General features: G+C 43.2%; 2 protein-coding genes across 4 annotated transcripts in view; one reads left to right on the top strand and one right to left on the bottom strand.

The window, feature by feature from the left end:
- Positions 1-825: 825 nt before the first annotated feature.
- On the bottom strand, positions 826-7732 carry PNMA2 (PNMA family member 2). 3 transcript variants are annotated; one of them, XM_033133638.1, is made up of 3 exons: positions 7597-7732; positions 4748-4879; positions 826-4444 (listed from the first exon to the last, which is right to left on the bottom strand). In XM_033133638.1, the coding sequence occupies exon 3, from the start codon at positions 3943-3945 to the stop codon at positions 2851-2853; it is 1095 nt and encodes a 364-aa protein (XP_032989529.1). In that variant the 5' UTR covers positions 3946-4444; positions 4748-4879; positions 7597-7732; the 3' UTR covers positions 826-2850. The 3 variants fall into 3 exon arrangements, with proteins under 3 accessions (XP_032989529.1, XP_032989531.1, XP_032989530.1); XM_033133640.1 differs by lacking the exon at positions 7597-7732 and adding an exon at positions 7485-7580; XM_033133639.1 differs by having other exon boundaries at positions 826-4879.
- A 346-nt stretch (positions 7733-8078) lies between these two features.
- The window catches only part of DPYSL2 (dihydropyrimidinase like 2), a 109038-nt gene continuing 91389 nt past the window's right edge, over positions 8079-25727 (top strand). Inside the window, exon 1 of the mRNA XM_033133635.1 lies at positions 8079-8447. Within this exon, the coding sequence (XP_032989526.1) occupies positions 8094-8447 (354 nt within the window). The 5' untranslated portion in view covers positions 8079-8093. The remainder of the gene's footprint in view (positions 8448-25727) is intronic.

The raw sequence follows: 25727 nt of genomic DNA, 5'->3' as shown, positions 1-25727 counted from the left end.
GCATTTAGGATGGCCAGTCAAGGAACACAGGATGAGAGGCTTCGCAGGACTGGCTGGTATAGGTGATATCATCAGGTGACCTCTCCTGAAGGCCTGAAGTGGCTGATGACCCCTGCTAAAAAGTTGTCTTCAGCAGCGGGCTTTGTCATCTTGGAAGCCTTAGTCTCCAGGGTCAGGACTGGAGACATATTAAGTACAAGGAGAGACCAATCTCCTGGGCAGTTTTTGCTCAAGTGACTGGAAGAGGGTGTTGGACATCCCTTAGGACTCTTGTCTTGTACTGGGTCGATCTGCACTGTGTGCAGCCCAGTGAGGAATGCGCCCCCATTGTACTATAGAAAAGAGGAAAAGCAGCAACTTTAAGAGGGGCCAAAGGCGAAAGGAATTTTCTCCCTACACATCTATGCAGTAAGAAAATGACTCCATCCAAGAAAGGCAGTATTTCAGCATTAGGTCGTTTCACCCTTGGCAGAACAGAGGCTGGTGAATTTCACTGTACAGTTACTTGCCTAAGCAAATGAGTTGGAGGTCTCTGAGGGAACTGGCCTCCATCTGTCATTTCTTGTATTTTAAAAGAGAAATCAATGATGGGTGGACTGAGCCCTCACTCATCCCTGGAGACAAAGCCCAAGTATTCTTATTGCAGCATTTTTCTATCCGGTTATTATGTCTAGAAGAGTTCAAGACCTTTTGGCTTTGGATTGATTTTCTAACATTACCTATGCAAATTTTTCTTTTAGTAATAAAACTCCCTCTTCAAGCAATAGTTTATACAAAACCACAATGCATGAAACAGAAAAATACTCAGAATTTTATTAGCATGTATTTATTTTTTAACTTCACATTGATAACATTTTACTTCATATGCTGAAAACTGAGGCCATTTTCATGAATACAAAAACATACAAAATCAGGGTGTATTGGATGATAACTGTATCACTTTGGTTGAACAGTATTGAAATATATAACTTAGATAAACGATCACAAATGATACCTTTTTAAAAAATGCTTCTCTTACAATCTCAGGATATTCTTCAGTTAAAATTATCCACGATCAGAAAGAACAATTTATTGTTTCAAAGTTGAATCATGAAGAAGAGTCAACAATGCTGGAATACTTATCACAAAATAATAGACAACAAGCATTCGGACTTACCATAAGAGCTAAAACTGTTTCTACAGCAATGTTATCACAACTTGACCGACAGACTGCATAGTTACTGCACAACTGTTAGAACAATAAAGAGAGCATGCATTGAGCAGACAATAAGCATCATGAAAATAATAATAAGTCTCAATGTAGTGAGGGCTTTCTGTCTTCCAGACACCATGGTAGGTCCTTACAAGGCATCATGTCATTTGATCCTTACATAACAGCTCTAGTCTATTATCTTCCCATTTTTTAATGAGGAAAGTGATGTTTGGAGAAGTTAGGCAACTTGTTTGTTGTACACAACTACCAGGATGTGATACATCAACTAGCTTTCATGGAATGGTGCTCATTTATGCTCTACCAGTACATTTTGCATCACAGGACACGCATGGGCCTGATTTAAACACTCATGAGGTGTTTAGCTCCCCTAATCTATGAACATTAAGATAAGTTCAGATATGTGCCCAGACATTGCAAGGGAACCTTTTTTCCAAGGTCTGCACAAAATGAGTCAATCTGGAAATAAAAGTGAGCCTGCTGGTGAATGTCTGGGTGTTAAAATTTGGATACCAACACACTTGTGTCTACCTGTTACTTATTAAACTTTAGGGCTTAAACTACATTTTAAAGCTGGAACTGCTGAAAAATCTCTGCACAACTTGGAAACCACGATCATGATGTAGGGCAGATTAGCAAGAGTCAGAGAGTTATGGACTCCTGCCTTGGGTTTGCCACTTGTTAGCAAGTTGATATTGAGAAGACCCCTTAACCCACTGGAGCTTCAGTTTCTTTCAAAAAGAGCAAAATTATACCACTTTGGGGTTGCTGTACACATTAAATGAGACACGAGTACAACACCAAGCACATAGTAGGCCCTCCTCTTCTCTTTGCCCTCTGTCACCACTAAAAATCTTCTCTACCCAGACCGGCCTGTTCACTAAATCCTAACTCTCCAGCATGTCCTCCAGCAACGCCTGCCCTTTCTTGAGGACGCCCCTCTCACTGGGAACCTCTTGAAAGCAGGGCATAACAGTGCCTAGAACTGTCTCTCCGACACCTAGCAGAGAAGTGGGAGGAGCGCTTTCCAAGGAAGGAGAGAAAGCAACCTGAAGGTGGAGATGGTTGTGTTCATTTAACAGTCACACTTCTGCTGGCTTCCACTGGCCTTGTATTTACACATAAGATTATTTAGCTTCTACGTGTAGAGGCCGTGTCCTCAGTGAGACTGTCACTTCCTGAGAGCAGGGCCACGTAGGTATATGCCTGTTACCTCCTCAAACAGTGCCTCACCCCGCTCTGGACACAGAGTTTGCCGCTTTGTAAAAGGAAAACACCTGACAAGTCAAAAAACTTAGATCTTTTTAGATAGATGAACGAAAGATTCTTTTTCTCACATCAACTCTTTTCTTCTATGGTACGGGTACATTTTGGTCCATCTGGGGATGTTTAAAGGAAACCTGAAGTTTCCTTCAGCCTTACTAAGTCATATTTGGAATTGAATCTTCTGTTTATTGGTGATCTATGTAGGGTCCAAGAAACTCTCAGTAATTTTTTTCTTAGAAAGGAGGATCACGACCTAGCTCGAATGCCTTGATTTCAATTGCATTCATTCAAGGAAATAACATGGGAAAGGTCTTAGCCTGGTAAAGCGAATATGCCCAGGCCCACAGGCTGTAGGTCCCGCCCTGAGGTGGCTTTTAGTCATCTGCCTCGTTTTCCCAGGGGCCATAGCCATCCCCTTCATCTGGCTCTTCAATATTCTCATTTTCAAAAGAGGCCTCTTCCTCCTCCTCTTCTCGGATCACCTTCATTAACTCAAGGAAGCTCGGGGGCGCTCCCTGATCTTTCAGCTCCCTAAGCCTACACCACAGGATCTCACTGAGGCTCGCCCCAGCCATGACCTGCTCTAAGCGGACCTGATCTGCGATATTCTTGGGGATGGCCCGTTTCTCCACAGCCCTCCGGAGCAGGGTCTCTAACCGCAACACGTAGGCTGAGACTTTCTCTCCTTCCTCCTGATAGGTCTTCAGGTACTTCACCTGTGAGGTCCTGCGGCTCTCCAGGCTTCCAAACACTTGCTTAAATGCCTCCAGACACTCTTCCACGCTTATGGAAGGATTGTCTGCCTGCACTATATGCATGAGGTCCAGGGCGGGGCCACGCAGGCTTTCCATCAACCACCTTTTCTTTTCTGCCTCTGCTACCGGCCACTCTTTGACTATCTCCGTAGCCTGTTCCAACCAGATTTCAAAGGGCTCTTCCTCTGGGGCGGGCACCGCGCTCCCCGAGAACACTCTCAGCTTCCGGTATCTCATGGGGAGCAGGGGCTGAGGGGCATGTGCTATTGCCTGTCCCAACAAATGGGCCAGTAACTCCGGTGATACGCAGGGCACTGAGGCTGGAGATACACCCTCATGTCCAAGTGCTCGGAACATACCTGAGACTGTCTGCCCCTCTTTTTCTAGGAAGAGGTTCAGTCTTTCAAGAAATTCAGTGTCCTGGTTCGGGGTTTTAAAGACCACTTTCCAAGTGCCCCCCTTCCCCTGAACCTCACTGGGGATCACTGAGACATCAATGTCCTCTATGAGCTCTAACAAGACAGCATTTGCGTTCTCTTGCTTCCTGAATATTTTGCCGAGCAGCCTATACCTGCCCAGAGACTTTAAAGTCTCCTGGAGAACCTCCTGAATCTCCGTCTCATCACATCCCACCGGAATACCCATCACCATCAATGATTTCCGATCATCCACACTCATTATCCGGCACCAGTCCTCCAACAGTGCCAGTGCCATCTTCACGAGTATGTATTTGCTCTAACTCTACGGATACCAATTAGTTTGTGGTGTAGGTAGGCACTGCCTTAGGATTTAAAGTATCCTTTAAATGGGCTCCTGAACCTTGAACCCACCAGTGAATGGGTCCAGGAGAGGTCACTCTAATATCAGTCTCAAAGTCTTCTGGACGGACCAGTAAAACCCTTACTTGTCCAGTGGCAAGCACTCAGCACTTCCAGTTATGTCTCTAGAACAGACCCAAGGTGTGTGGTTAGTGTCTCAGTTATGACAGCGCCACTGTCTGTGGCTCTGCAGTCCCGTGGGTGCTGTTTCTCTCCTGGATGCCAGCAGCCACGTGGTGGTGTTGACCCTCTCTGACCAGCGGAGAAAGGCGAGAACTGCTTTCACACTCTCCGGGTTTCTGCCGCCTCACCTCTCTCTAGTCAGTGGGGAAACGCCTCTGCCCTGGCACCCAGAACTCCTGGAGAGAAGTCTCACAGCAGAGTGGCTTGGACTCCTAGTGAAACAACGGTCAGTTACCACACAGCCCTCTCCTTCCCAGGAAGCATCCACACTCTAGTTACAGATGGAAGTGAAGATAGACGAAGGTTCTGCCTTACGTGGTATTTGTGCTGTCCCACTCTGTCAGATCTCTTCTTTGCTCCTAGTGATTTTTTTTCCCCTCTTGGGGACCCTCCTGCCATCTGGCTTCCCCACAATATACTCATCAGACACACCAATTAATGTCTGAGCCCACTTATGGCCAGGATTCAAGATCTTTCCCACGGGAAGAATGATATGAGGAGATGTGGCTGGATACCTGTTTATGTGTTCCAATGTTCCATGAGAGTCGATGATCTGATTTATTCAGCTTCTACTATATGAAGATGTCACCCAACTCCATACAATGGCGTGTCTGCATCCTTCTTAGCTCTGGCCAAGTCAAGCTGCCCTGTTGCACATAAATAATAATGGTGTATTTTTATAGTTTGATAATATCCAATGATGAAGACTGTCAGCGAGTTTATTAAAAAATATGACTATCCTTCACAATTCAATCTACTAAACAATATAGTTGCTTCAGTTCTTTGATGAAAAAAGTCCAATTAGAAATCACTCGAATACTTAAAACCAATTAATGTCAGTATAACAATACAACTTATATAATATACTTTAATATAATATAATAATATAGGTATAAGAATTTAATATACATTTAATAATTTTTGAAAATCTCAGGGCCAAATAAGTTAAACTTGGATTATGAATCATGCTCTTTTGTTATGTCTGGTCAGGCTAGGCAAATGCACAAATAGGTGTTTCTTTTGCTATGAATGTTAAGTTACTAATAAGACAGTATTGTTGTAGCATTTGAACTTGAATGGATCATTTGAGGAAAAAAGGAAAAGAGAGAGCATATCTACAGAGAGCCAGTGGAGAGTGGGTAATGTAATGTAAAAAGGGAAGCGTTCCTAAAGTCTCCCAGTTCTGTTGTACCGCGTGTGTTAAGCGGCCATGATCATTCTTCCTTAGGCCTGAAACTCTCCATCAAGCCGAGTGAGGTCCATATGCCACAGATGCCAACCTGTAGCCATCGTGGCAGCTATTCCTGCTACAGGCACATTTCCTCAGTCCTTCTGGAAGGTGCTGGCGGCATGGAGTGTGCCCGAGGTCCAGAAGGGCAAAATGATGGATAATGCCCTGGCCCAGCAGCCTCATGGATCTGAGCCCAGTGACTTCTCCATGCCTCCCTTTCCCTTTCAATGTGGGGGTGACCTTCCTCTCACGTTGTAGTTTTAGAGGAAACATGAGATGTAAAAAGGCATCAAATGTGCAGGAAGAAACATTTCCAAGGTCTATGGAACAACTACCATGGCTTCTTCCTCCAAATGCAGTCCCTACCTGCAAGGTAACTGTCAAATAAAAAGATGGCAATTGAACCACCAATTTTGATACACAGTAAGTCCACGGAAGGAAATATTTGGATATGGAAAAAATGTAAAAAATTTTGTATTTTCTAACATAAGGATAATTTGGAAAAGGGACCATACTTTCAGGTGGAAGACCCCCACTGGGATTGTTGGATCATTTAATTAGTAACCTTAGGCAAGGCGTCTGAATCTCTCTAAATCTGTTTCCTACCCTGGAAAGTAGTGATGGAAAAGCACTCCTCTCACAGGCTGCCGTAAGTAGGAAATGATGTAATTCGTATGGAAGCACTTTATTCAAATTAGAAGCACATCTGGTGCTGAGTCTGAATGTCCACCTGTGGGTCTCTCAGCTCCCTACACGTGTATCGTTCTCCTTCCTCCTTCTCCCCTTCTCATCAGGAGACTCCTTCCCACCTATCATGGTGGGCTCTTCCTCAAACTGTGACTGGTGGTCCTCCAAATTTAACTCCATTCACCAAACTATCCCTCACATTTGGGTTGAGGGAGAGTATCCACATCGAATCCTAATAAGGGCAAGAGCTGACAATGGGACAGAATCCTTGGTCACACTTTCCGGGGCGGCAAACAGCCTCTTTTAGCCCAAACCCACCCTCGTTACTGAGCATGCCCAGACTTCCCTCTAGAACCACCAAAGGATGGGCATCGTCTTTGCAGGATATTGCCACCGTAGTAAAAGGGGCGGGGCTGTAATCGACCAGGGGCAAAGACTGATACAAGGAAAGTACGTGGGGATGGGAGTGAGCAATGAAGCGCGCTCAGTGACGGTGTTGTTGGCACATATCAAAACGCTCTCTGGATATCCACCAACCAGGTAGCTGCGCCTGGTCTACCCGCACATACACAACCACGTCTCCGCACACCGTTACCCTGCTTGGCCTCATACAATTCAAAGCATTCAGTCACAGCCCCATCTCTTACCTCACACTGGACTTGCGCGGGCACATATGCCCCCACCCCACCGCCCCCGCACGCGGCTCTGGCGCAGTGCGCAACAGGGGCGGGGGTACAGGGGAGGCAGACAAGTAAGGGCTGGAGATTTGGGGAGTGGATTGTAATCTGTGCCTTTCCCTCCCTTTGGAGGGTGGGGGCATAAGATACCAAATCAGAACATTCTCCTGGGCCCTTCGTGGCGCAGTGGCGCAATTACGGTACGTGGCGCCCTCAGGCACCCTCTCTATGTATTAGTTGTGCTGGGCCGGAATTTGCACTGTATTCTTGGCTACACTCGCCAGCACGCAGACCTATGTCTCTTTATACCCCACATCCACCACCATTTGCTCCGCCTCTGCATTTCTCCCTGCCGTGCTGTGCGCCCTCCACAACTGTGGATGCACTGAGCGAGAACCTTCTCGTTTCACTCTCTGCCCCCAACAGCCCTCCAAAGCCCGTAGGTAGACTGAAGCTTTGGTGTCCCGCGCATCGGGACATGGCCCCCACCTCTCCGCACGGCCTGCGCCATTCCCTCCCCATCCTCACTGCGGCCTCTTCCCTTCTCCCCCGGTGTCTTGTCGCCAGCCAGTTTGTTTCCCTTTCCTCATCCATCAGCTCATGCCCGAGGTAAGAGGAGGGAGCCCTCCCCATAAAGGGCCCTAGCCCCCGGTTTACCTCCGCAATGCGGTGGGGGAGAGGCGCCTGGGTCGCGTAGGTAGAAGGGCGCGAGGGCCAGGGGCTGGCTGCGCCCTCGGGTCTTCGCCCAGCGTGCCTATCCCATACTCACCCTGGAGCCGAGAGCTGTTAGCGGGCCCTCCGCTCCCCATCCATTAGCCGGTGGTCTGGCAGCTTCACTTCCGGAGCGCGGGGCTCTGGGCGGTGCAACCCTCCCCCCCTCCCTTGCGCTCAGCTCGGGCCGGAGCTCCCAGCGCCTCGCCCCGCCCCCGCCGCGCCCCGCCTGCACCTCCCTCCGCCTGCAGCTGCCGGGAACCCGCAGGCAGCCTGTCACTCCCGCTGCCGCAGCGGCCGCCCTCCCAGACCCAACTTTGCAGCTCGCCGGAGCTCGCGTGGCGGCGGGGGGCGTGGGCAGGGAGGGGAAAAAGAGGGGTCAGGGGGAGGGACCGGGAGGGAGGGTCGCCCGCTCACCAGCCCTCCTTCCTTTCTGTGCACCTTGCGGTAGGCAGAGAGCGGCAGCCGCTGCAGAGGGTTGTGCACAGAGAGGCAGACTTAGGGATCGTAGACGGACGGGCGGACGCAGAGGACCCTCCCCGAGCCCCCCGCGCCATGGCCGAGAGGAAGCAATCCGGGAAGGCGGCAGAGGACGAAGAGGTCCCTGCCTTTTTTAAAAACCTGGGTTCAGGCAGCCCCAAGCCCCGGCAGAAATTCTGTGGCATGTTTTGCCCGGTAGAAGGGTCCTCGGAGAACAAGACCATCGACTTCGACTCACTGTCGGTGGGCCGGGGCTCGGGGCAGGTGGTGGCTCAGCAACGGGACGTCGCCCACTTGGGTCCCGACCCGCAGCCACCGTACTCCCGGCAGGGCCGGCGCGCGGGTGGGGAGCCATCTGTTGAATCCGGCCGGAAGGTGGAGATCCGGCGGGCCTCGGGCAAGGAAGCCCTGCAGAACATCTACGACCAGGTTGGTATTGGGTGGTGGGGGTGTTTGAGAAGGAGGACCCGGCGCAGAGATCGCCCCTCCGTCGCCCCCCTCACAGCTCGGTGGAGAACCGAGCATCCCAGCGTGCCCACCGTCCTGCCCCTCCCCGCATATGTACACGCACCCCACCCAACCCGCCCCTTCTCCGCGAAAGGTATGGAGAGGCGCGGGCTTGACTGTGGCAGCCGTGCGCCCACAAAGGCTGCCCGCGCTTTCCTGGGCCTGATGGGTGGTGATGGTAAAGGTTCGGCCGATCCTCTGCTTGGGGGTCGCAAGGTGGGGGATGGGGATGGGCCGCGGTTCCATTCTTCTTAAATCCTCCCGGGCGCCTTCCGATGGCAACTGTGTCTGGGTGCCCCACCCTTTTTTGGATGCAGCTCTGGGCATGCAGTGGAGGGTTGCATGAAGGCCGGCGGGCTCCCTGGGGGTCAGGAGGGGCGGGGGCTTCGACGGCTGCTCCCCGCCGCGCCCTGCGCGCGCTCTCCTACAGCATCTCCTTCCTTGCCTTCCGCGCTCGCGTCCTGAGCTGGAGGCCAGGACCATGGTCAGCGCCTCCCGGACCGCCCTGGAGAATCTCATCACCCTGACTCCAGTGTGCTGCGTGAGAAGAACCAGGCAGGCGGTGGAGTCCCCCGAAGAAACCCAGACGCTCCTAAATAGCCCATGTGGAGAACAAAGTTCCGCTAAGTATTAAAGCAAGGGCTTCCCAGCGTGCTCCCCCCAACCCGCCCTATGTGGGAGGCGCTTTGGGGATAGGGACCAAGTGGATTATGTTCAAAGAGTGAAAAGAAAAGGGGAAAAAAACCTTCACATTTTGGATCCAGTGTCAAAGATGGATTGGCACCCTCCATACAGTGTTAATGGGGAAACAAAGAGGACCAATTTGGTAAACCTTGATTTTAGAAAATGTTCGTCATCTCTGGCGAATAAGAACAGCGTGCATTTTAAGAGCAGTCGTCTTCTCACACCACAGTTGTTTTTTTTTTTTTTCTTTATCAGGGTGACCTTCATACTTGTGCATTCCCTCTAGCCCCCCCAGAGCCTTAATTCCTCAACTGATAAATTACAGTGTGAACTGTTTCAACATTTGTTTGCTGTTTCTTTCCCAGGCCCATTGGTGAAAATGAGAAATCAGTCAATGATTGATTATTTATTGAATACTTATTGTGTGCCTTGCCTTGTGGGGCAGGGGGAAGTTAGCTATATAGAAAAAGTTCAAGGTGATTTCTTCTTACGGGGCTTTCAGAGTAGTTGGGAGTGGCCTATACATAGTCACTGAGTGATTCCACAAGCATTTATTTGCCGGGGCTTCAGACAATGTGCTTTTAATGAACACATCAGAGAACAACGAAGAGTTGGTGCTCATGGCACAAACATGTTGCTCTTTCCTGATGTGGCATAGAATTTTGCAGCTTTTCACTTTTGTTGGACCAATTCTAGGAAAGGTAAACCATCTGCTGTCATTTTCAAAAGGGGGCAACTAATTACTTAATTCCTTCTCTCCCAGCCCTGTGCTCTGATTTATTCATATGGGGGAGGGGTCACCGGATATCCGCGTTTCACTATCAGTCAACCAGAAGAACTTAATCCAGAAAACTTACTTTGTACCAAGTGATCAGACAGCTGAAGTAAAAGCTTCTAGTAATGTAACTTAAAACGAAAGCTGGGTGAGTGTGAAATGCTTTCCTACGTGAATACACTAGGTGAGGGCCAAACCATGATCATTATAGCAGGAACAGCAGAACCTCTAGTGCCACTCACACGTTTGTGTGAGTGTCCTCCTCTTAAACAAGTTGTGCTGGTAATTCTAATGTCCTAAAGGGCGCAGAGAAATGCCTCACGATAAGGAAGAGATCATTTTTAAAAATGGCCGCTCAAGGGGTGCTGGTTGACAGTGGTCTTCTTGATAATGATGGCAGTGAATTAAAACTCAGATTTGAAAGGCAAAGTTTCACTGGGTTGAATAACACGTCTCTTTTTCTATGCATTTAGAAGTTCCAATATTTGATCATCAGAGTTACTTGTTTGAACACTTTCTAAATTTAATAGGAACGATAAACCTAGAGCACATGGAGAGGGAGATTTGAAGAGGAAACCAAACCCTAGGCAGTTTTAGCCTCTGGAAACCCAAAGTTGCTTCAGTTGCCTGGTTATTAGTTGCAGAGGGTGATTCTGGCTTGGTCTTTCTGCTGCCTTCCCTGAATTTTCATTTTCAATCTTGCCTTATCATGTAAGGGCTGTTCCTTTGGGATTTGTTTCATTCATGACTAAGAGTATTTACCAGGATCAGTACTTAACAGTGTTTGAATATTTCATGACTATTCAAGACACAAAAGCCATTTGTGTGTGTGTGTGTGTGTGTGTGTGTGTGTGTGTAACAATGGTGATTTCCAAAAGTACAGTTGGGCCCACCATTTTGACTGAATCAGGTAGCCATTACTTACCGTGTTTCCCCGAAAATAAGACCTAGCTGGGCAATCAGCTCTAATGCTTCCTTTGGAGCAAAAATCAATATAAGACCCGGTCTTATATTATATTATGTTAGATTAGACCTAGTCTTATAGTAAAATATTATATAATAATATATACAATATTATATAGTAAAATATATTACGGAAAAATAAGACTGGGTCCTATATTAATTTTTGCTTCAAAAGATGGATTAGAGTTTATGATCCAGCTAGGTCTTATTTTCGGGGAAACACGGTAGTTTTCAGCTAATGAGTAGGGTGACAGCCAATATCTTAGTATGTTTTTATCTGAAGCCCTGGCACATAGAGAGGTGGGGGGATACACTAGAGTGAGTGGATCTCACATCTTTCCTCCTTCCCTAAATCTGTGTTTATAGGTGTTATTAATGCATGCAGAGGGGCTTTGCCCACCTGCCACCCTAGGAGTTCTGCTGTTCCTCTAGTAAGGTGGTGGGAAGGGAGGGAACACGCCTCCAGAGCCTGGATGCCACATGGCTTATGGGCGACTAGGGGATGTTGAGTTGCATGTATCCCAGCATGCAAATGTCAACAAGTCAGCACCAGAAAGCACTCGGTGTGGCTTGGGCTGGGATGTTAGGTTTTGGTGAAAGGAAGAGCCAGTGTCATGAGTGCAAATGAGGAAAGTTTCTATCACATTACTCTCTTTTCCCTTTGTCTCCTTGGGGGAAGTCCATCTTGGGCTGCAGTGCAGTTAAATTGGTGACCACCTGTTAGGGACTCTGAGCCTCTTGCAATAGAGAGCAGAAGGACACTACTGTTGGCTGTATTCTTTCCTGCTAGTGCCCAGGGGTCCCTCAGCCTCCTCCCTTCCACCTAAGAATTCCCTCCATTCTACCTCAGACACATGTTAGCCAGAACCAGCTGTCCCACCAGGGAAACTGGATCATGAGCATCCCTTCCAATGGGGCTCCCAGGCCCTTTTCCCTGCAGCAAACAGCCTACATAGAGTAGGGTAGTAGGGGACTGATTGTCCATTTCTCTGGGGGCAGGTGCCAGTCAGGGAACTACATGAGAGTGCTGCTGAACTTGACAAAACCACCAAGTCTGTAAAACACTTTCTGATATGCCTTTCCATTCTATGTCTCCATTCTTTCTCCCCATGTTGATGAGCTCTCAGCCCTGGGTGCCCAGGGACTCTGCTGCCCTCTTAATGTTTAATGCTACCCTTGCCCCTTTGTGATGGCGATGCCCCTTCTAGAGCTTTCTTCCTCCAAAAGCAACGAGTTCTGAAATCACTCTCTTCCCTTTTGCCCTCCCTTCTCTCATTCAAAATCCCTTCCTTGTGTTAATCTTAGCTAGAGAGAAATCCCAATGATTCAAGGCATCCATCGCTTCCGTGAATGACTGATACACAAGTTGTCCCCAGAGATATGTGTTTGATAATAGATTAGCCTGTTCAACAAAATGAATGCCTAGTTAGCAGGATGTGTGGTAGAGATTTGGCTGGGAGCCTAGAACAAGGGCATTAATTTGATACTTTAGAGGCCACATTGTTTCGAAAGAGGAGACACAAATATGAACATTTATGGTTCAGGATTCCAATATACCTAAGACCCATCTGGGTTCAAAAGGAGAGAGGGGCTTGGGTAGGAGAAGGAAATGGTAATAATCCATAATTGTTGGTTGTTCTTGATTTCCTAGATGATTTTTTAACTAATCATATAATTAGTTAAATTAAAAAAAAAAACCCCATCTAATTGTGGTAAAATACACATAACATAAAATTTAACATTTTAACTATTTTAAAGTGTACAGTTCAGTGTGTGAAATATACTCAGATTGTTTTGCAACCCATCTCCAGAGCTTTTCTGTTTTGCAAAACTGAAACTCTGTGCACATTATACAATAACTCCCCATGTCCTCTTTCCCCCAGCCCCTGGCAACCACCATTCTACTTTGTCTCTGTGAATCTGACTACTCTAGGTACCTCATATAAATGGAATCATACAGTGTTTGTCTTTTTGTGACTGGTTTATTTCACTTAGCATAATGTCCTTAAGGTTCATCCACGTGGCATACAACAGGATTTCTTCCTTTTTTAAGGTTGAATAATATTTCCATAGTTAGTAAATTTTAATGAGTCATTGATATTGAAAAGTTGTTGCTCAATTAATAGACCTGCAATGAATTAATTGTGGGAGGAAGTAAGACGTGTTACATTTGGGATGAGATAGACCTTCCCCATCCACCTGGGACCCAAAGCTGAGTAGAAGAAAACTCCCTGCAGCTAAACAGCTTCTACAATCTTTGTCCCTTGTAGCTTAAGGGTGGAGAGAAGAATTGCTGTCATTGAACCTCCAGTGACAACATCTGGCTATGACTTCTCCAATGTTGCATAGTTCATGAACTTGTGGGCCGTGGAAGTCCAGATAGGGCTGGACGGTTTCCTACCTGTGATAAAGACAAGCCAGGTATTCTGATGGGTTCTTTGGTCCCAGTGTCCCTCTCTACTTCCTTGAGAAAGAAGAGAGAGTGAGAATTGATCATGGATTCCAATGTGTACTCCCACTGAATGTCAGAGCTTGAAAGAGACCTCATGATGGTTTTATCGCCTCATTCTAAAGGTGGAGAAAGTGATGCCCAGGAAAACACTTCTTCATCCCATGGAACTCAGGTGACAGACCCAGGATTGGGACAGAGGCCTGTCACCGCCCGGTCCCACCGCAGTTCTATAGCACTAAAACCTTGTTATTTATGTAGCATTATATAACTCAAGAATGTATGTCTAGTTTAGAGTGTTCAGAATATATTATTTTAAAGCTTGTCCCAGCACTTTCTGATATAGGCGTTATTCCCTTTGTATAAATAAAGACAGAGTCCTGGTGATATTTACTGACTGATCCCAAGGTCTTGCTATTTAGTAAGTACATGAACTAGGTTTTGAACCAATGTTTCTTGATTCAGTCCCATATTTCTTGCAACACAGCATTCTGTGTTTCTGTTCCACTGCCAGAGATAGTGAACGTAAAAGTACAACTTAGTTTTGTGGCCAAAATATTTCATATCCCATTAAACTTCATATGTCCTATGGGGTAGGCCCTGAGCTACATGCTTTATTTGTGCTATCTTATTAGTGCTAAGACAACTATTAAGTAGGTACTACTGTTATCCTTATTTTGCAACAGAAATATCTGAAGGTGAAAGAAACTTGCAAAGCAACTTGCTAATGAAAAGCCAGAGGCAGGACTGGAGCCCAGGTCTATGCGACTAAAGAGACTCTTAATCACTGTGATGTACTGAATTGCTTTCTCTATTAATTATTCTTATATTGTCTCCAAAGAATTAATTGTTGCAAAAAGGTGCTGTACCTATGTGGTTTTTTGTCTGTTTGTTTGTTTCCAATGAATTCCTTGAAGCCATTTATAAAAGGGACTGTTGATTTGCTTTATAAACGTGCCCTGAACTGCGGGTAGTCTGTCCATCAGTTTTCTTAAACACAAGAGATGTCTTCAAATATCGCTGGGACAGAGGCCAACTCTGAGAGTATGAATGGCATGCTTTTCAAAGATTAGAGCAATGTGATGACAAGGTGATTTTTCCACTTAATGTAAATCATAAATGACAAGCAAATAATGACCAAGCCACCAGTAGGAGCATTGGCAGGTGGGCTGATGGACACTTGAGTTCGGTTGATTGGTAGCATAGGTCCAGAGCTGCACACAAAGAGTGTCTTGAAGGGGAAGCACTTGGTCTTGAAGGTGGCTGGGGTTTGCTTTTGAGACATGTGTAGACAGCTTGGCTGGGCTCTGATTCTGAGGCAGCTCGCTAGCTCTCTGACAGAAAGAACTCTGGGCTGGGAGACGGGAAGCCTGGTTTGTCGTCTGGCCCTGTTGTTCCAGCTGTGTAGCCTGCGCCATCACCCAACCGGGGGCTGTCATCAAGCTGGGCCTTGATCCGTAAGGCTCTGTCTCCAATTTCCACTAAAGGTTCTAAACGAAACCTGTGGTGTCCCTGGTTTTGTTCTTTTTTTTTTTTTTTTTTTTTCTGTTAGGGTAAAATTTACATAACATAAAATTCTCATTGTAACCATTGTGGTCTACAATTCAGTGACTTTAGAGCATTTATAATGTTGTGCAACCATCACTATTGTCTATTTCCAGGACATTTTTTTATCACTCCAACAAGAAATCTCATATTCATTAAGCAATCATTTCTTATTATCTCCTTACCCGCACCTATGGCAGCCATGAATCTACTTTCTGTCTCCATGGATTTGCTTTTTCTGGACACTTTGCATAAATGGAATCATACAAAATGTGGCCTTTTGTGTCTGGCTTCTTTCATTTTTTGTGATGTTTTCAAGGTTCATCCACATTGTAGCATGTGTCAGTCCTTCATTCCTTTTTATCACTGAGCAATATGCCATTGTTTGTATACAGTGCATTTATTTATCTATTCAACATTTGATGGACACTTGGGTTGGCTCCACTTTTTGGCTATCATGAATAATACTGCCGTTAACATTCTTTAAAAAGTTTTTGTTTAAACATATGTTTTCAGTTCTGTTAGGTATATATCTAGGATGGGAATTGCTAGATCACGTGGTACCATGTTTCCCCCCAAATAAGACCTAGCTGGACCATCAGCTCTAATGCGTCTTTCAGAGCAAAAATTAATATAAGACCTGGTCTTATTTTACTATAATATAAGACCTGGTATAATATAACATAGCATAACATAACATAACGAAACATAATACTGGGTCTTATAGTAATTTTTGCTCCAAAAGATGCATTAGAGCTGATGGTCCAGCTAGGTCTTATTTTCGGGGAAACATCGTATTTCTGTTTAGCCTTTTGAAGAACTGCCAAACTATTTTCTCCCATTTTACCACCTTTTTGCATTCCTGCCAACAATGTACAAGGGTTCCAATTTCTGCACATTCTCCACCACACTGGTTTCTTTTCCCCTTTTTAAAAACTGTAACTATCCTAGTGGGTGTGAAGTGGTGTCTCATTGTGGTTTGGATTTGCATTTCCCTAATGACTAATGATGTTGAGCATCTTTCATGTTCTTGGCTGTTTGTGTATCTTCCTTGGATAAATGTCTATTCAAGTTCTTTGCCAATTTTAAAAAATTGAGTTGTGTTTTTCTTGTTGAATTGTAGGAGTTCTTTATATATTCTAGATACCAGCACCTTATCAGATACATGATTTGCAAATATTTTCCCCTCTTCTGTGGATTCTCTTTCTTGATAGTGCCCTTTGGTTTGCAAAAGTTTTTAATTTTGATGAAGTTCAATTTATATTTTCTTTTGTTGCTTATGCTTTTGTTGTTATATTATCCTTGGGTGTTCTCAGAACTGCTGGATCAACTGAAATCTAGTAAAGAAATTCTAGGGCCTCATTTCCTAGAATGATATTCATGTAACTAAATCCTACTGTTTTATGGCAACCTTGAAATTTATTAAGAAGAACATTTGCAATAGGTTAGTATTCTTGAGTGTTTTGTGTACTGCTTAAGTTTGGTCTTTCTATCTCGTGATCCAACCATACAAAGAAAATTCTTGTGTGTGTGTGTGTATGTGTGTGTGTGTGTGTACATATATACATATGTGGTAGTATACATATATGTGGTACTATACATATATAATATAATATAATGTAATGTAATGTAATGTAATGTAATATAATATAATATAATATAATATAATATAATATAATATAATATAATATAATGTAATATATCAGGGGTACCAAAAAATGTATACAAATGGACACTTTGGTCAATGTTGCTCAAGCACTAGTTTGCTGTAATCAGAAGTGTCTGGACACTGATGGTAACCACTTTGAGCCCCTCTTGTAATTGCAGAAATCAAACGTGACTTGTATTTATCTTTTGTTATCGGTATATATTGAGTATTACAATTTTAATACAGTTTTTCTTTCTTAAAATGTGTATACATTTTTTTTGGCACCCTTTTTATGTGTGTGTGTGTGTGTGTGTGTGTGTGTGTGTGTGTGTATTTTAATGAACTTGAAAATTTGTTTACCAAATCGGTGATTTGGGAGTGGCAGGATGGTGTTGAGGAGGGCTGTGACTTAACAAGCTGAATTTAGGAAAAATTAATTAGAGAAACTAATTGAATTCAAGTTTTATTTTCCATTTTTTAGAGGTAACGTGACAAAGTACCATGTTTATTGTAGATTATACTGCTAAGCAAATTTTTTAAGAAAGAAAGAAATCATTGATAATCTTATTATCTAGAAATAACCATTAATAGCATTTTGTTGTTTGTTTGTTTTTCTAGTCTTTACTCTCCCATCAAAAATGAATGAGAAATACTGCTTTTCAGCATTCCTGACATCACTGGGTGTTATAGTTCTTACAGTATTTCCCACATTTATAGGTGACAATGACTTCCTGCTTTTTGCCCATTTTCCTCTTGATGTATTCATATTTTAAACATTGATTTATAAAAATTATATGTTAAAATGTATCCATTTTAATGTCACTTATTAACACATTTTTTTCCTAGTTTGCATCTAATTTTTTAAGCCTTCATTTTTTGGCATCCAAATTTAAATTTTATGTAGTTAATTCATCTTTTCTGTGCTTTTTGCCTTTCAATATTAATATTTAATTACATTTTTTCTTCTAAAACCTTTTTGAATTTTGTGTTTATTTGTATTTAAATCTGGAAATTAATTTTTATCTATAACTTGAAATAAGGTATAACAAATTTTCAAATAGTTAGCCAGTTGTCCTAATGGTATTTATTTAATAATTAATGTTATTTTACTTAGTTTTTATATGCTCAATTTTTAAATATATGTCTGGGCATTTTTTGGGTTCCTTCTCTGTTTCACTGATCTGCCTTACTAATTTTTTAGCGGTTCAATACCACTTTAGTTCTTGTAATTTTAAAAATATCTTTACTTTTGTTTATTTTTTTGTCATTCACCTGCATTTTCCATGAAAAATATTTTAAATTACAGAACCTTAATATGATTTTTAGCAGACCTATACTGAATTTATATATTGAATTATAAGAAATATTTACGATAGGAAGCCTTTTTACTTAAGTGTATAGCATGTCTTGCCTTTTTTTCAGTTATTTGGTTCTATTCCTCTGAAATTTTTTGTTACATTTATTCCCATATGTTTTTTTGTGAATGGGAAATTTCCCCATTATATTTTGAAGTTTACATTCTGGTGACTCTTCACTTATATATTAATTGGTAATAGATTGCCTTGCTAAAGTTACTCTTGGTTCTAATAGTTTTTGATTAATTTTCTTGGAACAGTTTTATTATCTAGTATTACTTTAACGTCTTTTTTCCCCAATGCCTTTATTTATTATTTCTCTTCTTTGCATGATTACATTGCCTAGCCCTTCTAGAAACATGTTGGGTAGTAATGGTAATATTAGGCTTCCCTGTTTGATTTCTGACTTTAATGAAAAGGTCTCTATGCTTTCATTATCGTTTGAGAGAGCTACTCTCAATCTTGTTAAATAATCATTCAATTCCTACTTGTGCATGCTGTCAACATCCAATGACCTTCATCCAATGACCACCAGGACCACAACTGTAGTGGCACGAGTTGGGTTTATTACTTGTTAAATTGAGGGAGAACACATACAATGGGGAACCATCAGGCATCTCTGTAGGGAAAGGTATTAGAGGTCTGAGCTTTGGTGGGGTGACTTTGGGGAGGGTCCAAAGAAGCGAGGATTCCCTCTGGACTGGGTTCTGTCATAAAGTGGGGACAATTCTATGATTGGGGATCTCAAGAAACCTTATCTATAGAGGGGTAGATTAGACTGAAGCCAAAGCTGTGATGGGTATTGACGCAGCAGGTACTCATTAGTGAGGGGAGAGGGACGTTTAGTATTTGGTGATTTGGACAATGTTCATATTTTATTAGATGTGATTAGGGAGGGGTCTCATTTTTGTCTTGATCCATCATGGTCCCTGAGTGATCTTGTCTGATGTGGATGCTCTGTGAAATTTACTTTCGACGGGAAGACCTCGCTGTGAGTGCCAGGCCAGCTCTTGGCAACTATTTTCTGTTTCTCGCTGTGCTGTTAAAATCAGGGTTTGATGTTGTAGGATTATATTCTATAGTGTTTTATATCTGTTTTTGTTTTAGAGATGTCTTCCTTTCTTCCACTGAAGATGCCAAATAGTTTCCTGAACTCACTCCCTCCAAGGATATGTCCTATCCCTTGTTCTGTAATAGTTTTTCATAAGCTTGGCATTTTTTCCTCTGTGTTTACCCACTCAGGTGAGATCCCTTCAGAGTCCATGTCTTTGGCAGAGGAGTGTGTGACTGTCTTTGGCCCCACTCTCTGACCATGTGTACAGTTGAGCCTTCTTTATTATGGTTACAGTTTGAGGATTGATTCAGGTACCAGCTCTTTGTCCAGTTTCCATTTTCTGGTGCTGAGGTTGCAGACTTTGGCTGGCACACGCCAGTTAAATTTCAAAAATAAATTTGGGGAACAACTTCATGGTTGCCAAATTTTTCTGTTGCCAAAATAGGGACAGTGAAAAAAAAAAACTGTTACATAATATTATCTCATAAAATGAAGACTAGTTTAGCACCAAAACTGTTCAAGAGAAAATAACTCTAGAATTTAAAAAATATGCATACATTGAACTTTATGAAAAATCAAATGTATTGTCACATGTTTCTCATTCTGACCTCGATCTGTGAACCCTTTGCCCCAGGAAGCCTGGCATCAGCTGCCACACCAGTCTTGGTTAAGGTGGCGTCTCCCTCACTTCTTATCTGTCCCTTCCTACACAGTCTCTTTCCAGGGGTTGTTATCTCTGTTCAATAACGAGATAGGACCCTCACAGGCCTGTATGGGCACTTGTTTCAAATCACTGGGATTGGTTTTAAGCAGCTAAGGGAAAACACGCAGACATGGACGTGACTGTCATGAAAGAAGGACTTTTTATACTCACACATCCCCAGAAACAGGAGACAGAGCGTGTGTGCAGGGCCACACAGGGAAACATGGAGCTAGTCAGGAGGCCGCGGGAGGGCGGGGTGGACACGGGCAAGAGCCATTATTGTAGTTTCTGGGAAGGTACAGGCAAGGTAGGGTCAACAGGCTTAGGACTGGCGAGTTGGAGAATTGTGGTGGGCTCTGGGGCATAGGGGCTGTCCCTAGTTGTCTGGAACCTAAGCCTGGGGTGATTAGGGTAGGGAGACAGTGACCCTGAGTGTAAGAGCTTCCACAAAGAGGTAGGTGGGGGTAGGGGCTTTGCATCCATTGTTTTGCACATGAGAAGTGCCTTCCCAGGAGAGTTTAGGAACCTAGGAATTGGCCAGCCCTGGGAGCGCCAGCCTCTCCAGGGTCATCACGGCCCCAGATGTCCAAGCACCAGAAACGCAGAACATGAAAAGGCATGATTAATATAACAATATTAGCTGGCAGTAGTAGACCTAGGATTCTTACAAGATTCTGGCCTTTTATGTGTCTGTTGGTTTTAGGTTTATAGATTTATTGGGCACTTTTATATTCGTATGACCTTCATTAGTATTTTAGCTGGAGTGTTCTGTCTGGGGTCTCTGGCCTAAAGCCTTTTGAAGGCTGGAAATCCATAATCTGACTTTTGAAACCTGATGCATGTTCAGAGATATAGTCATGCTCACTAAAAGCAGTGGAGTCCACACCTGTCCATTACATGGCTGGGCCTTTTTATTTATTTCTGTAAATGAACTACAGTTCTTAGAGGACATATGATTATGCCAAAGCTGGTAGTGAAGACTGCCAGAGAAAAGTGAACTGCAAAAAACAATCATCTACATCTCTGCTCACGAACTCTCCTCCACCGTCAGTGACAGAATCAGCAAAAACAGGATTTCTGGGAAGGATCAGCTTTACCTCCTGACCCTGAGCTCATCCAGTAACAGTGAGGCCCCCAATCGTGGCACTGTAGCTGTCTTAGCTCCTCAATCGTACACCAGCAAAAGTACATCTCCATAATGTTTTCTTGACATCACCCTTAACTGGTCTGGGGTATTTTTTGGTCACATCCTAATTAAGTATGGACTCTGAAAATGATTGTGCAGGATTCAGGAGTTGAGCCGTGCATTGAAGTAATCCAAATGTGGGACCAGGAAAAGCAATGCAGAGACATTCTACAAACTTCTCAGGCCCCACAGGACTCGGGACTGCTTTTAGGACCCTTTACTATTTGACGCTATCACCAGGTAGTTCTTTGTCTTTCCTTTTGGCCATTTAGTTAGATAAGAAGATGTGCTTCTGTGAGAAAACCAGTCCAGGGTTGTGCTTCACACTCATTCTTAACGTTTCCTTAAATGTCACTGGAGAATTTAGTGTGCAAAATGTTAGGCTGAGTTTGCCATGTTATAGAGAGATTTTTGATTATACCAGTGGTGGTTTTGAGCAAATCACCTATTTCTTTCAAGCCTGCTTTTTCATTTGAAAAGTGGGCATCAAAATAGTGACCTCCTGGAGTTATTGTGAGGATTGAATGGAGTAATACATGGAAAATGCTTGGCCTGAGTAGGAACCTAGCAACCTGAGCTGTTAATACTGTAAAACGAATAGGAGACGGATGTGTGTGTAGGAAATTGAATCATCTTTGAGGAGGTCTATAAGAAAGGTATGGAAGCGTTGCTGTGAGGGTGCCAAGGTGGGAAGACTTTAGTTTCTTTTCATTTACGGCCACAAACTACAAATGGACGTTCAACCCTTTCCAGTACCAAGACAAATGCTCCATATCTTCTCCTCTCCCTCACATTTCACACACTCTTTCCATCGACCTTCTTTCAGTGGATGACTCCACTTTACTCACTGGGAGGGAGTGGGGGGAGGGAACAAGTCTCCAGAAAGGCACCCACTTACCTTCTCACCCCCAAACTCGTCATTTTCCATCACTGGTTCTGTTTTCCCCTCCCCACCACTCAGCAGAAGGAAGGTCCCTGCCCCGCCTGTGGCCCTTGGCTCGTGTATGCCCTGAATGCCAGCACTTCCTACTTCCTGAAACTGTCCTCCTCCTCACCATCCACTGGACCGTTTCTATCAGCATATGCACGTCCTTTAGCACCTCTATTCTAAAGCAACAACAAGAAAACTCACAAAAATCCCCTCTTGACCGATATTTCTCTCCAAATTCTGTTTGTCTACTCCTTTTCTTAGCCATCTTTTCTAAAGACTTAACCTATATTTGCTGTGTTTCTTCATTTCCCATTCACTGCTTAAAAAAAAATGAATTGACACACATCACACAGGAATATATTGTTAAACACAGAGATGCCTAAAGCCCCCTTTGACCACTCTCCTCATCCCGGTCCCCTCCCCTCCTGGATAAACTATAACCACGGTTTACTCATTCCTTTGTATCCTTTCAGACTTCTACCTATTTACATGTGTATCTGTCCTTGGAGAAAATGTGTAGTATTATTTGTGTGCTTCCGTGTGCGTGCATGTGAGTTTGTTTTACATAAATGATATCACTATATATCAACAACTTGTTCTTTTTCTTTCTCTGTGTTGCAGAGGTCTATGTTAGTAAATATAAATTATATTAGTTCATGTAAGCTTACATTCTTTTAGCTGCTGGTACTAATCATAATTGCTAATACTTATTGGATGCTAAACATGTCCTAAGCACAATTCAAATTGTTTTACATGTGGTTATTTATTTCGACCATTTAGTGACCCTGGGGGGTGGGTATTATTGTCTCCATTTTCATGAGGAAACTGAGGTAGAAAGAGACCAAGTAACATGCTTAAGGTTATGTGCTCAGTAAGTCAGGATATAAAATCAGGCATTTGGCTCCAGAGTATGTGTTCTCAATCACTGTATTGTTCCACCGTTTGAATATACCATGGGATATTGAGCCCTTTTTCGGCTGTTCCCAGTTTTTATTGGTAATAAACAACACTTCAGGGAGCCTCTTGCACATTCTTTTTGCTTGTGCAGGAGTGTGAATGTGCCTTTATGGTAGACACTAGATAGTGAAACTCCTGGCTCATGGGTAAGCATACTTAACGTTACTACAGATATTGTCAGAAGTGGACAGCAAGGGACTGTCCATTTCACACTCTCCTCAGTCATATAAGAGCATACCTATTTCCCCATGATTTGGTATCAAATTTAATACTCGATATCAAATTTAAAAAATTGCCAATCACATAGGTTAGAAATGGTATCTCATAGTTTCCCCTTGTCTTTGTCTGACTGCTAGTGGATGGAGCATCTTTTCATATGATGACTGGTTATTTATAGTGCTGCTTTGGTCAACTACCTGCCTATAATCTTTACCTATTTTTCTATGGATTTGATTGTCTTTGTCTTTTGGTTTGTTAAAAGTTATTTACATATTTGGGATACCACCACTCACTCTTCAACCCACTCCAATATGGTTGTTATCTCTAGTGAAACTTGTCAAGGTCACAGTATCCTTCATGTAGTGGGCTCCATAGATCCTTCCTTCCTTGTCTTTATCTTAATCCATCACCCAGGAGTTCCTGACCACGCCCATGAGGACAACAGGGCTGGCAAAGGGAAAACAGGACCACTAGATGGCAGTAGCACACAGCCAGGTTGATTTGGGCAACACTGACAGTGGCCTGGGAGGGGAAATCCTCGCAGCGTCAGCCCTTCCAAGGACAGAGGTGTGAGCCACCATCCAGAAGAGAAAGAGGACAAGGGGACACCTGGGGGAGAGGGACATCAGACAGGGCAGGGATTGGGGGCTTCTGTGTCCCGTGATGTTGCTCAGCAACATAGTGGGGGTCTCTGTGGTGGAGACTGAAGGGCAGCAACACAGCAGCTTGGCATCTTTCAAAGTCAAAAGGTTTGATTTCTCTAGGGCTAGCAGATGTTGCCTGCGGATTTTGCAGGATATGCAAAGCAGACAGGCTCGAAATGGCTAAAAATATGCTTATTGGGGCTATATTTAAAGCAGTTGGATGCGTAAAAATTTGAATTTGGTACTGGGAGGCTTTGAGCCCACAGTCCCGTATACTGTGAAGCAGACAACCTAGGGGCCAAGATCTGGGGGCATCTTTAACCCACTTATTGAACTTTCCTTTTTAAAACACTCTTTCTCACTTCTAGAATGCCACAACCTCCTCCTAATCACCAGCCTTTCGCTCATTTCTCTTTGCTGACTCATGCTTTTCTATCCTCTATATCAGTGGTTCTCAGACCTTTTTTGCTCAAGATGTCTTTACATTCTTAAAAATTATTGAGGACCCCTGAGACTTTGTTTTTGTAGGTTATATCTCTATTTGCCATATTAGAAATTAAAACTTGGGACTTAAAGAATATTTATTTATTTAAAATAACAATAATAAACCCATTAGAAGTTAACACAAATAACATTTTTTACATGAAAAGTGACTGACAGAAGCTTCTGATATGTCAATTTCATCTTTTATCATCTTTAAGTGTGGACAATATAAGTATGTGTTTAGAAATTGAGTCTTCTGATCTCTTTTTCTTAAAGCCAACAATCCATCCTTAAATATACTAGAAATATTATATATAAACGTTCTTTTCTTTTAGAACAAGACAGTCTAAATAATGATAGCGTGCGATAAAAAATTTTAAATTTAGAAAAGATTTCAAAATTTTAGAAAGTATTGCAAAAAAAAGCAACGAAATATAACTTGGTTCTAGTTATGTTTCCACAGAGGTTCAAGAAAACCTGGGAATTTCAAAGTAACTGCTTATTGGATGATAATGAGAGTACACAGAGATTATAGCAGGTCTAATTAAAAATAGCTGGTAAGAGCAGAGTAGAAGTTCCGGGAACAAAGTTAATCTGTGAAAACACACATATTTATAACCTAAATCTACTACTTTAGGAAATTCTTAAAAACCTAAGGATATGCAAGAACATATTCCATTAGCTGTTGGAACCATGATGTTATCAGACATCATGTAGGCTTTGGAAAACTCTACTGTATACTCATGAGAGAAGGAAATTGGATAAAGCAAATTTCATCTTAGTATTATAATAAAGTATTGATATCTTAGACCCCCAGTGTTGGAATGAGTGCTTTAGGACTCAGACTAGGGCTCAGATCTTCTTTGTCTGCCTAGATGATGTCATCCAATCCCATGGCTTTAAATACTTGTGCTAATGACTTCAAATTTATGTGGCCAACTTAGACTTATCTGCTTGCCTACTCAACATTTTCACTCATATATTTAACAGACATTTCAAAATTAACATGTTCAAAATAGAACTTTAGATTTTTTTCCTAAATATGCTCATCTTCCCCCAGGTCTTCTTCGATGCATGATATATCACATACTTGGTTGCATGAGTCAAAAATCCCAAGACTCATCCATGATGTCTCCCTGTCCTTCTTCTCTCATATCCATCCCATCAGCAATCTGTAGGGTTTACCTGCAAAACACCTGAAACCCATTGACTCTGCACCACACACCTCTTAATACTTAGTCCCAAAGACCATCGTGTTTCACATGGACCACCGTAACAGCCTCTAATCATCACCATTGATTCATTCTAGTGCTACTATAATCCAGCGAATTGTCCTACAACAACTAGAGTGATTCTTTAAAAATGGAAATTAGATTGTGTCATTCTTTGGCCTAAAGTAGTTCTGGCCATTGTTTTAGTTTCTCAAAGACTTCATGATTTGGCACTTGCTTTACTCTCCAGCTGCATTCAGACCACTTATCCCCTTCTTCATTATGCTCTAGTCACTCAAGATTCTTTTCTGTTCTTTGGGCACGGTGAGCTCTTTCTCATCTCTTAGTCTTTGTATTGTCTCTGTGCTCTACTAGGATTATTCTTTCCCCAGTAC

Source organism: Rhinolophus ferrumequinum, chromosome 18 (assembly GCF_004115265.2).
Source record: "Rhinolophus ferrumequinum isolate MPI-CBG mRhiFer1 chromosome 18, mRhiFer1_v1.p, whole genome shotgun sequence".
Taxonomy (NCBI): Eukaryota; Metazoa; Chordata; class Mammalia; order Chiroptera; family Rhinolophidae; genus Rhinolophus; species Rhinolophus ferrumequinum.
This window is presented reverse-complemented; position numbering and strand designations above follow the sequence as displayed.